Here is a 13,691-nt window from a genome sequence, read left to right on the forward strand (position 1 = left end):
GCGGGAGCTCAGTGCACTGCTCCCGGCTCTTCCAGCCTCCTCCCCCTGCAGAGAGGGACGCCGTATATCGGCTGGGAGTGGAAACCCAGCCGATATACGGACATCAGTAATATGGTAGTTCTAATACTACATCACCAAATGATGGCCTACATCTAGAAGTCTTGTAAATGGTATTTGTATGTATGAACGGTACTATGAGCAATAATTCACATGCTGACCATAACTAGAACCTTGTTTTTTGTTTCAGGGATATGAAGGTTCTTTGATAAAACTTACGTCAAAGCAGGTAAGAAAAGACTGTTCCCACGAATACATGTACCTATATCATGTGCAACACGGCGCAAACTCTTGTGTTAAGGTATATTCACATGGGCAGGTGTGCAGCAGCTTGTTAGATTTGGGGATTTAATGCTGCAGAATAGTCAGAATTAACAAAACAAAAACCTTCTCAGTGCAAACTTACTTGCCGCCCCACTGGTCCACTACCCCGCAGCGATGATGTCTCGAACCCATGTCACCGTTGCATGCCCTCACTGGAGGCCAGTATGTAGTGACTAGATGGGGAGTGAGAAAAAACTCTGCAGGGCAGTAGGGGGAAGGGGAGGTCCCGCACAGAAATAGGACATGCCACGGTTTGTTTGCCGCTCGAAATTTCGCGCTGCCAAACCGCGGTCGCCTGCATAGGAGTACGTTTGTTAACACAATCCTATGCAGGCTTCCAGCGGCGGAAATTTCGCGGAAAAATCCCGCCGCGGAATTTCCGCTCGTGTGCAGGCGCCCTATCTGCTCCATGTGAACATATCCTAAAATCTATGGGTAATTAAGTTTAAAGGGAACTAGTCACGTCCTCACAGCACTATAAACTTCATTATGGTGCTGTTAGGGAAGGTGACATGGAGCTGGGGGAGGTATTTTTTATACTCACCCTGCTTCCTGGATTCAGTGGTGTCCCCCTCTGAAGTACTGCAAATCTGACCCTATTCACAGTGCCACGCTCCTATGCAAGTCTAGGGAACAATGCCTATACGGCACTGTGAAAAGTCGGATTTGCAGTTTGTGTCCAGTCTTCAAAGGGGGACACCACTGGATCACGGGAGCGGGCGAGTATAGAAAAAAACAAAACCTTGGTCAAAGTTAGTAAACTCTTTAAGGCAACCTGTGACTTCCCCTAACCATACCGCTGTGGGGGCGTGCAGGCTCCCTTGAATGGTTTACTAACTTTGTTTTCACTGTTGTGGCTGTATACTCCAAGTGCTCCATAATAGACCTGAATGGCACAACTGTTTGTGTTAGTTCTATAAAGTTTGCCTAGAATTGTAAAACAATCGGACCAGCTTTTATAAGTAATTAATACAGAAATTCATGTTATCCCAAAGTGTTCACTTACTTTTTCTTGCAACCCACCTGTCCTGAGAATGACGGGAACTGCAGCATACACCCGTTCACTTGAATGGAGCTGTGTTGCTTCTGTTCGCCATCAGGAGCACCAAAGTGCAAAGAATAACTCTGAAGAAGGCACAGTATTAAGGCAGCACTGCAGCCACTTCAATCTCAGGAACATTAGGGGTCCCGACGGTGGGACTCAAAGTGATCGAAAAGAAATGGGATATATTGGCAGTTCGCCCTCACTTTATCCTGACCTGAAGAAGTTATGACTTTTTCCGTGCAAGTCATGTGTAGAGTGTTAAGGCAGCAGAAATGCAGTCCTAAGCTCTCGCTCATGACCTGAAGGTTGCAGGTTCAATCCCCGCTTGGTTCAGGTAGCCGGCTCTAGGTTGACTCAGCAGCCTTCCATTCTTCTGAGGTCGATAAAATGAGTAACCCAGGGGGGGGAAGATGACTGGGTAAGGCAATGGCAAACCACCTGCGAAAACAGTCTGCCAAGAAAAAGTCACAATGTTATGTCACCGTTAGTCATGACTCGGTGCTTGCACCAGGGGACTTTACCTTTACCTAATGACAAAAGAAGTGATAGTAACCCATAAGAAGACGTCTTACGAATAGTCACCACTGAACATGGCAGCAAAGTGTTGCACAAGGACCAGGCTGTATGCAGTTCCCAGTGCAGCTGGTGGCTGAGAGCACCGCAAACTTTTGAAAGGGGGTGCAGTGCTAAATCGCGGGATCCATGGGAGTCCCAGAGGTTGGACCACCACTGATAATGAAGCGATGGAATATCCTCACAACAAGCCATCCCTTTATCAGATGGAAATAACCCTTCGAGTCACAACGATGGCATGCTTCTATTCTACAGCGAGCCCAAGTAGTCTATACGCTACTGACCACGGGGTGGAAAAAAACAGATTAGGTCCTACTGAGCTATTCTCCATATTGTGTAGCCACATAGGTTGCTAGGCTTTAATATTGAATACATCCTTGTCCCTAGTTAGCTTTTCTTCGTTTAGTCAGCTCCCGCCTAATAATCCATTATTCATATCAGATAACTGAAAGAAATACCACGTACTGAAAGATCTGCTAATAATGTTCTTGGCCTGCACATGCTGCTCATATGATATTCCATTTCATGACACAATTATGGGCCTTGATAAAATTCGTTCTTAAGCTGATCAAAAAACCATATGTAGAACAATCACATCTTTATAGAATGGAACGGGATCATCATTTAAATAATCAGACTACCGGGGGGAAACTTCTCTAGAGTAGTGATGACACCTGGATGGAGCAAGGTTGTCTAGATGCTACTTGGAGCCAAGTTTCCGATCTGTGAGGTACATCAACACTTTGGCATTGAGTTGTAGATTGTCAGTATAGAAAATGATTCAATGTGATATTTCCATAAGCCGGTGTGCCGGCCATGGTTTAGCCCTTGATTATTGAATCTTGAAAGGTTTCTGAGGCCCCATTCGAAAAAAGGTCTGCTTTATTTTCTAAAACGGTGTCACTCTTGTCTATGGGCTTTGTTTGGTATTGAAGTGGAGCCCCATTCACTTATTATGCCAATCTGTAATGCCACACACAGAGTGGCACTGTTTGTGGAGAAGAAAATGCAGATGGTCATATGCAGCCCCTTTAGCCAAGGGTAAAAAGCGTTTTCTGGTCTGAGGGCTACATTGCCATATTGAGCCACTGCCAAGCGTCGCGGGGGTATTTCCATCTGAGACATTTCTGGTATATCCTAAGTATATGACTAGAGATGAGCGAACCTACTCAGCCACGCCCCTTTTTCGCCCGAGCACCGCGATTTTCGAGTACTTCCGTACTCGGACGAAAAGATTTAGGGGGTGCCGTGGGGGAGAGGGGGGTGAGAGGGAGAGAGAGAGGGCTCCCCCCTGTTCCCCGCTGCTACCCCCCGCTCCGCCACACCTCCCCCGCCCCCCCGAATCTTTTCACCCGAGTACTGAAGTACTCGAAAATCGCAGTGCTCGATCGAGTAATTACTCGAAATGAGTATATTCGCTCATCTCTATGTATGACATCATAAGTTTGAAGGAAGTTCCATTTTCAGGACTACTACCTATTGGGAGAATGGGGGTCACCTTCCCCTCCCCAATCAGCAATCCAGAGTGGAGGAGACAATGAATGTCGGTCTCTCCATGGTAGATGAAGGATGCTGAGGTAATGGCGGGCATTTCATAAGTCCTATAAACTACAATGCAGAGAGCTGCGCGTATATTTGATGCCACTAACTCATATACTCATTTCTGGAGTGCCAAAGGGGGTAAAGAGACTTTATTCTCCTGATACAAAGGGGACCTAGATGTGTCTACACAGGGCACCCTTAGTACTTGCCCTAATGTATAGAAGACCCAGACATGGTTACACAGGGCACTCTTAGTACTTGGTCTAATATATAGTGGACCCAGACATGACTACACAGTGCACCCTTAGTACTTGTCCTAATATATAGGGGACCCTAGACATGGCTACACAGTGCACCCTTAGTACTTGTCCTAATATATAGGGGGACCAGACATGGCTACACAGGGCACCCTTAGTACTTGTCCTAATATATAGGGGAACCGGGACCAGACATGGCTACACAGGGCACCCATAGTACTTGTCCTAATATATAGGGGACCCAGACATGGCTACACAGGGCACCCTTAGTACTTGCCCTAATGTATAGGAGACCCAGACATGGTTACACAGGGCACCCTTAGTACTTGTCCTAATATGTAGTGGACCCAGGCATGGCTACGCAGGGCACCCTTAGTACTTGGTCTAATATATAGGGGACCAGACATGACTACACAGGGCACCCTTAGTACTTGGTCTAATATATAGGGGACCAGACATGACTACACAGTGCACCCTTAGTACTTGGTCTAATATATAGGGGACCAGACATGACTACACAGGGCACCCTTAGTACTTGTCCTAATATGTAGTGGACCCAGGCATGACTACACAGTGCACCCTTAGTACTTGTCCTAATATGTAGTGGACCCAGGCATGACTACACAGTGCACCCTTAGTACTTGTCCTAATATGTAGTGGACCCAGACATGACTACACAGGGCACCCTTAGTACTTGTCCTAATATGTAGTGGACCCAGACATGGCTACACAGTGCACCCTTAGTACTTGTCCTAATATATAGGGGACCCAGACATGGCTACACAGGGCACCCTTAGTACTTGTCCTAATATATAGGGGACCCAGACATGACTACACAGGGCACCCTTAGTACTTGTCCTAATATATAGGGGGACCGGGACCAGACATGGCTACACAGGGCACCCATAGTACTTGTCCTAATATATAGGGGACCCAGACATGGCTACACAGGGCACCCTTAGTACTTGCCCTAATGTATAGGAGACCCAGACATGGTTACACAGTGCACCCTTAGTACTTGTCCTAATATGTAGTGGACCCAGGCATGGCTACGCAGGGCACCCTTAGTACTTGGTCTAATATATAGGGGACCAGACATGACTACACAGTGCACCCTTAGTACTTGTCCTAATATATTGGGGACCAGACATGGCTACACAGGGCACCCTTAGTACTTGTCCTAATATATAAGGGACCCAGACATGACTACACAGGGCACCCTTAGTACTTGTCCTAACATATAGAAGACCAGACATGACTACAGAGGGCACCCTTAGTACTTGTCCTGATATATAGAAGACCAGACATGACTACACAGGACACCCTTAGTACTTGTCCTAATATGTAGTGGACCCAGGCATGACTACACAGGGCACCCTTAGTACTTGTCCTAATATGTAGTGGACCCAGGCATGACTACACAGTGCACCCTTAGTACTTGTCCTAATATGTAGTGGACCCAGACATGACTACACAGGGCACCCTTAGTACTTGTCCTAACATATAGAAGACCAGACATGACTACAGAGGGCACCCTTAGTACTTGTCCTGATATATAGAAGACCAGACATGACTACACAGGGCACCCTTAGTACTTGTCCTAATATGTAGTGGACCCAGGCATGACTACACAGTGCACCCTTAGTACTTGTCCTAATATGTAGTGGACCCAGGTATGACTACACAGAGCACCCTTAGTACTTGTCCTAACATATAGAAGACCAGACATGACTACAGAGGCCACCCTTAGTACTTGTCCTGATATATAGAAGACCAGACATGACTACACAGGGCACCCTTAGTACTTGTCCTAATATGTAGTGGACCCAGGCATGACTACACAGTGCACCCTTAGTACTTGTCCTAATATGTAGTGGACCCAGGTATGACTACACAGAGCACCCTTAGTACTTGTCCTAATATGTAGTGGACCCAGACATGACTACACAGGGCACCCTTAGTACTTGTCCTAACATATAGAAGACCAGACATGACTACAGAGGGCACCCTTAGTACTTGTCCTGATATATAGAAGACCAGACATGACTACACAGGACACCCTTAGTACTTGTCCTAATATGTAGTGGACCCAGGCATGACTACACAGGGCACCCTTAGTACTTGTCCTAATATGTAGTGGACCCAGACATGACTACACAGGGCACCCTTAGTACTTGTCCTAATATGTAGTGGACCCAGACATGGCTACACAGTGCACCCTTAGTACTTGTCCTAATATATAGGGGACCCAGACATGGCTACACAGGGCACCCTTAGTACTTGTCCTAATATATAGGGGACCCAGACATGACTACACAGGGCACCCTTAGTACTTGTCCTAATATATAGGGGGACCGGGACCAGACATGGCTACACAGGGCACCCATAGTACTTGTCCTAATATATAGGGGACCCAGACATGGTTACACAGGGCACCCTTAGTACTTGCCCTAATGTATAGGAGACCCAGACATGGTTACACAGTGCACCCTTAGTACTTGTCCTAATATGTAGTGGACCCAGGCATGGCTACGCAGGGCACCCTTAGTACTTGGTCTAATATATAGGGGACCAGACATGACTACACAGTGCACCCTTAGTACTTGTCCTAATATATTGGGGACCAGACATGGCTACACAGGGCACCCTTAGTACTTGTCCTAATATATAGGGGACCCAGACATGACTACACAGGGCACCCTTAGTACTTGTCCTAACATATAGAAGACCAGACATGACTACAGAGGGCACCCTTAGTACTTGTCCTGATATATAGAAGACCAGACATGACTACACAGGACACCCTTAGTACTTGTCCTAATATGTAGTGGACCCAGGCATGACTACACAGGGCACCCTTAGTACTTGTCCTAATATGTAGTGGACCCAGGCATGACTACACAGTGCACCCTTAGTACTTGTCCTAATATGTAGTGGACCCAGGCATGACTACACAGGGCACCCTTAGTACTTGTCCTAATATGTAGTGGACCCAGACATGACTACACAGGGCACCCTTAGTACTTGTCCTAACATATAGAAGACCAGACATGACTACAGAGGGCACCCTTAGTACTTGTCCTGATATATAGAAGACCAGACATGACTATACAGGGCACCCTTAGTACTTGTCCTAATATGTAGTGGACCCAGGCATGACTACACAGTGCACCCTTAGTACTTGTCCTAATATGTAGTGGACCCAGGTATGACTACACAGAGCACCCTTAGTACTTGTCCTAATATGTAGTGGACCCAGACATGACTACACAGGGCACCCTTAGTACTTGTCCTAATATGTAGTGGACCCAGGCATGACTACACAGGGCACCCTTAGTACTTGTTCTAATATATAGGGGGACCCAGGCATGACTACACAGGGCACCCTTAGTACTTGTCTTAATATATAGTGGACCAGACATGGCTACACAGAGCACCCTTAGTACTTGTCCTAATACATAGGAGACCCAGACATAGTCACACAGTGCACCCTTAGTACTTGTCCTAATATATAGGCACCCAGACATGGCTACACAGAGCACCCTTAGTACTTGTCCTAATACATAGGAGACCCAGACATAGTCACACAGTGCACCCTTAGTACTTGTCCTAATATATAGGGGACCCAGACATGGCTACACAGTGCACCCTTAGTACTTGTCCTAATATATAGGGGACCCAGACATGGCTACACAGTGCACCCTTAGTACTTGTCCTAATATATAGGGGACCCAGACATGGCTGCACAGTGCACCCTTAGTACTTGTCCTAATATATAGGCACCCAGACATGGCTACACAGTGCACCCTTAGTACTTGTCCTAATATATAGGCACCCAGACATGGCTACACAGTGCACCCTTAGTACTTGTCCTAATATATAGGCACCCAGACATGGCTACACAGTGCACCCTTAGTACTTGTCCTAATATATAGGGACCAGACATGGCTACACAGTGCACCCTTAGTACTTGTCCTAATATATAGGGGACCAGACATGACTACACAGGGCACCCTTAGTACTTGTCCTAATATGTAGGGGACCCAGACATGGCTACACAGGGCACCATTAGTACTTGTCCTAATATATAGTGGACCCAGACATGGCCACACAGGGCACCCTTAGTACTTGTCCTAATATATAGTGGACCCAGACATGACTACACAGGGCACCCTTAGTACTTGTCCTAATATATAGGCACCCAGACATGACTACACAGGGCACCCTTAGTACTTGTCCTAATATATTGGGGACCAGACATGGCTACACAGGGCACCATTAGTACTTGTCCTAATATATAGTGGACCCAGACATGGCCACACAGGGCACCCTTAGTACTTGTCCTAATATATAGTGGACCCAGACATGACTACACAGGGCACCCTTAGTACTTGTCCTAATATATAGGCACCCAGACATGGCTACACAGGGCACCCTTAGTACTTGTCCTAATATATAGGGGACCAGACATGACTACACAGGGCACCCTTAGTACTTGTCCTAATATATAGGCACCCAGACATGGCTACACAGTGCACCCTTAGTACTTGTCCTAAAATATAGGGGACCAGACATGGCTACACAGTGCACCCTTAGTACTTGTCCTAATATATAGGGAAACCAGACATGGCTATACAGTGCACCCTTAGTACTTGTCTGTTCCTGTTGCCCTGCTATGTCACTCCTCTTCACCCTAACATGGAAACTACATGTAAGTAGACATGCACAGATATTTGTGTCCAGGTGATTGAGGCCACACAGAATGGCATTGTGGTACACAAGTGGCCTCCGGGCCACATGTTGTGCATGCCTGCATTTAGCGTAGCTGTGCTGCCTTTTATCAATAAGTTTGGTGCATAAATAACAGTTGACCTCAACACACTTCAATGTTGTTTTTTTCTACTCCACAGCCTGTTGGTTTTGTAAGTTTTGATAGCAGATCAGAAGCAGAAGCTGCCAAGAACGCATTAAATGTGAGTAGTACTCGTGCCTCCTGATATCACCTATCCGATATTTGCATCTCAAATCTAATTAGAATTCTTGAAAGCTTTTATTAATTATCTAGTTAGAAAAGATTAAATAAAATTGGACAAGTTTATTTCCAAAGGAATAGTTGTTGTCACCAAATGTAGGTCGTCTTAAAGAGTACCTGGGTTTTCTAAAATACATCAGGTTCTCCTTACCTTAATTTCCTGCTATTTGCACCCTGTTTTTGGTCATTTGTCTCTTGCTCTGCTGCTTGCAATCCACTTTCAGGGAGCGGGTGTGTAGCAAGCCTAGATTTCTGCCAGAAGTTCATGTCCTGATGTCCTTGTCCTGACTTTCCGTGCTGCATTAAAATGTCTGGTCCAACCAGAATGGAAGCAATATCTGAATGACCATTACTCTGCTTTCTCATGATGATAAGGCATTTAGAGACATTTTGGCTAAATAATTAGTACATCCACTATAATAGCAGTAGAGGCAGAGACTGTTGAGATCGTTATCACAGTGTCTGCAAATCTGTCAGTCTGCAGCCTCTGAGTATAAGTGAGCTGCCTGTGAAGATAGCCTCTCCTCCTGTTGCTGTGGAAACATCCCTGTGTCCTTGTTACTATGGAAGCTCTGTACATAATGACAGAGTGGATTCCAGAGAAGCTAGAAGGGAGACCCCTAGTGGCAGACACTTCAAATGTGATTTAATATGGTGAAGCAACAGCATCTTTAATGCAAGTATATTACATGAATTATGAGACGAACACAAGCTCTTAGATGAGCAGAAGTTGTCTGAAATGTTAGTCGCCCTTTTAAACTCTCTTAGTACCTTTAAGATAAGTAAAGGTTATAGAGGGACACAGTAATCACAGTGATATATGCAGTATCCGAGAAAACAGATCAATTTCAAGGACATATGCAGTATAATGTTTCATCAGACATAGTACCTTGATCGTAACGTGAAATAGTAATATTTTAAGGAATACTTAAACGGCTTGTCAGACTTCTAGATGTTTTGCTGCAGGAAGCAGAAAGCTCACAGTGCCTGGTTGGTACTACAGGTTGAGCACCATTGAAGTGAATGGGACTCAGCCTGCAGTACCAACCTGGACCACTATGCAGTGCATGGAGCTGTCTACTTCCTGCCCTATCAGCCACTTATGACTCTTAGAAATGCGCTCCACAGTTTTACCACTCTTGTTGTAAAGAAAAATGTTCCCTCCGAAGTTATCTGAGACAGATCTATTCATGCTAGGCCTATTTGCAGTGCCCTCAAAGATGGATTCCTAGAGCTTTATGGTTTATTGTCTGGAAACAAACGTGCACTTTTGTATGTGTACGGGAAAAACAAAGTGTAGAGGGATCACATGACCATCAACACAATACTTTCCTTCTAAGAGCATCACTGAGTCAGATGATCCCGATCGCTTGTGTGAAAGTTTCCTGAGTTCTTTCTATTTCCGCATTGGATGGAACTGAGACTGAAACATCGCCCATGGGAACATGGCAGACATTGAACCTCATGTGAAGTGGAGGATCTTTATCACACAAGGTTATGCTAACCTCAGAAGTTCCTTGAAGGATTCTGTATACAAAATAAACCATGTTGGTCACATAAATAGATCAAAATGTAAATGTAGTTTCAACATTCACCGATCAGTACAAGTATGACCCCATTAGTACCGATCAGTACAAGTATGACCCCATTAGTACCGATCAGTACAAGTATGACCCCATTAGTACCGTTCCAGATGAAATGGTTAAAGGGGTTGTCCCGCGAAACAAAGTTGGGGTATACACTTCTGTATGGCCATATTAATGCACTTTGTAATGTACATTGTGCATTAATTATGAGCCATACAGAAGTTATTCACTTACCTGCTCCGTTGCTAGCGTCCCCGTCTCCATGGTGCCGTCTAATTTTCAGCGTCTAATCGCCCGATTAGACGCGCTTGCGCAGTCCGGTCTTCTCCGTGTTGAATGGGGCTGCTCGTGCTGGAGAGCTGCTCCTCGTAGCTCCGCCCCGTCACGTGTGCCGATTCCAGCCAATCAGGAGGCTGGAATCGGCAATGGACCGCACAGAAGACCTGCGGTCCACCAAGGGTGAAGATCCCGGCGGCCATCTTCGCAAGGTAGGTAAGAAGTCACCAGAGCGCGGGGATTCGGGTAAGTACTATCCGTTTTTTTTTTTCAACACATGCATCGGGTTTGTCTCGCGCCGAACGGGGGGGCTATTGAAAAAAAAAAACCCCCGTTTTGGCGCGGGACAACCCCTTTAAATGATGTTATCAAATATCAGAATGTCCTTTAAAGTTTATTGCTGCTACTTCACCAGATGCCGAATATAATCAGCACTACTGTTGCTCGTTGTGATGGGCTGGGCAATAAAATTGGGCCAATTTTTGCAAAATTGGATCTGGTCATCCCGAAAATCGCATTACAAATAAAAGCAAAGGAGGAAGGGAGGTGTGTGTACTTTTTCAATGAATGTGGCTGAGTTGGTAGCATTGTTGCCTTTCATTGTTCAAATCCCCTGAACAATAATATCTGTATGGACTTTGAAAATCTCCCTGTAGATGTGGCTATTGATCAGATTTGAACCAACAAATCCAGCATGGCAAGGCAGTAGCACTAACAACTGAGCCACCATATGTGTCTGTCCTGCTCCTGAGGAGGAGAACAAGAATAAGCACACAGAACAGAAAAACCCCATCCAGATGTTGGCATTGGTGAGATTAGAACAGAGAACTCCGGGACTGCAAAGCAGCACTAATAGAGTCGCCATGCTTGGTCTTCCTTTTCTGGAGGAGGAGATGGAGAACACCAAAGAGAGAAGTCCAGGCAAGTGTTGTCCTTGGACCGCTTTGAACCTAGGACCCCGACACTGCAAGGCAACCGTTATTGACTGAGTCATTATACTTGTTCTTCCTTCTTCATCTTCTTCCTCCTTCTCCTCCTGAGATGGGAGAAGAAGAAAGTGAAGGAGAAGAAGTATAAGGAGTAGGAGGAGAAGCAGAAATGTAGGAGATGGAAGAAAAACAAAAGGATGATTATCTTATTCTCAATCTACTTTGCTGCTATATACATGGACAGCAGCAGAAATATCCTCTCTCCCAATGTACAGACCACAATACTAATAGGCATATAAACATGATGCAGATTCTCTCTCTGCTCCATCCAATATAACCCCGTTTACGTTCTCAGCTGGTCTACAAGCTTTCAGAGCAGGAGAAGTATATCCTCTGTAGAATATCTGTCCCTATTAACAGACCACGGTTTTTGCCAAAAATCAGTACAAAACCAACCTGGTTCGATTTTGTGAAAATTGGGATGATTTTATCACCCGGCTGATAAAGATGGGCAATAGTGGTTAGCACTACTATCTTGCAGTTCTGGAGTTCTAGGTTCAAATTTGTCAAAGGGCAACATCTGGATGCTGTTTATATGTTTTTGTTTTATTCCTCCTGTTCTCCCCCTCTGCAGGAGAAAGTCGGGTGTGGTGGCTCAGTTGTTAGAGCTGCTGCCTTGCAGTATTGAACTTCTAAGTTTAAATCTGCCCAAAGGCAATATTTAGATGGTATGTTCTTTGTATTTATTCTCCTCCTACCCTCCCCCAGAGCAGAAAGGACTGGTGTGGTGGCTCAGCTGTCAGTGCTGCTGCCTTGCAGTGTTAAAGTTCTAGGTTCAAATCTGTCCAAGGTCAACATCTTGATGGTGTTGTGTTCTTTGTGTGTATTCTTTCTGTTGTTCTCCTTCTCTGTAGCAGAAAGGACAGTTATGGTGGCTCACTTGTTAGCACTGCTGCCTGGCAGTTCTTGAGCCATAGGGTCAGACCTGACCAAGGACTCTATATGGAGTTTTTTTCAAAGTCCATGCAGATGTTCTCCTTGATGGGAATTGAACATGGGACTCCAGCACTGAAAGGCAGCAGTGCTAATAACTGAGACACACACACACATATTAGTGAAGCAGAATTTTAATTTCCATGGAGTTTAATGGGAGTCGGAGTCAGCTTTATTTTTTAGATCTGGATGGGTACTCCTGAACCGAATATTTCAATAATCGATCAACAATAATCATCACTGTGCTCTGAAATGAATTATTGTGAGCCTAATCTCCTTGTATTCTATGCAGAACTTCGAAGGACTAGCATGAGGTGCACCTTCTATTTTATTCCTTTTCTCTTCTCTCCCCTTTGTGACTTGATAACCTTTTTGGTTTCCATCTAATTGTATGTGAGACTAGTACCGGTATATTAAGTTATAAAATACAGTAAGCAGGTTGAGGGCACACAGTCAAGGAAATAAAGCTTGTTTAGACAGCAGCTGAGGACCTGGACCATGGTGTCTCACATTGCTCTTACACACACCATACATCTAATTATGCATACTTCCTTATGCAGCGTCCGAGGAGCAGGCCCACAGCTGAGGAGACAGTGGGATACAGAAAGACCTTGTCACGGGTGGCTCTACCTTCTCCTCCCACTAAGGGCAGCTCGGGAGCTGACCACGTTACTGCCAGGGGAGATCACAGGGGTAATAACCGGGGTTACCATAAGTCCAGTTGTCACTCGTGACGCGACCATTCCGTCCTCTGTGGCGGATCTCACAGATGTAATAAAGTAGTCCACACACAGGGTAATTTCTGAACAAGAACCGGAAACGGTCAATTCTATTCGTTTACTGAAACTCTTGAACTTAGATCCAAATTAACAGTCTTGTACAGAAAACAAGTCATCACGGTGTAACCGGGAGGATTCTTGGGGCATTCATACAATCCACAGTCTAAGTTATCTGTAAGATTTCTCTCCCGGTAAACACTCACACTCTCTCTCTCCTCGCTATGAAGCAGTTCTCCTCTCCCAGCCCTCAGCAGAAGCACCGAGGATTCCTGGGTGGAACGGGCCCAGGCTGAGCATA

General features: G+C 45.5%; 1 protein-coding gene across 2 annotated transcripts in view; it reads left to right on the top strand.

Annotated features, from left to right (window-relative positions):
- Positions 1 to 13,691, top strand: part of RBPMS (RNA binding protein, mRNA processing factor) — a 212,163-nt gene that overhangs the window by 91,791 nt on the left and 106,681 nt on the right. For both annotated transcript variants that reach the window (XM_066574311.1, XM_066574310.1), the window contains exons 3-4: positions 248 to 286; positions 8,709 to 8,771. In XM_066574311.1, the coding sequence (XP_066430408.1) occupies positions 248 to 286; positions 8,709 to 8,771 (102 nt within the window). The remainder of the gene's footprint in view (positions 1 to 247; positions 287 to 8,708; positions 8,772 to 13,691) is intronic.

Source organism: Eleutherodactylus coqui, chromosome 7 (genome assembly GCF_035609145.1).
Source record: "Eleutherodactylus coqui strain aEleCoq1 chromosome 7, aEleCoq1.hap1, whole genome shotgun sequence".
NCBI lineage: Eukaryota > Metazoa > Chordata > Amphibia > Anura > Eleutherodactylidae > Eleutherodactylus > Eleutherodactylus coqui.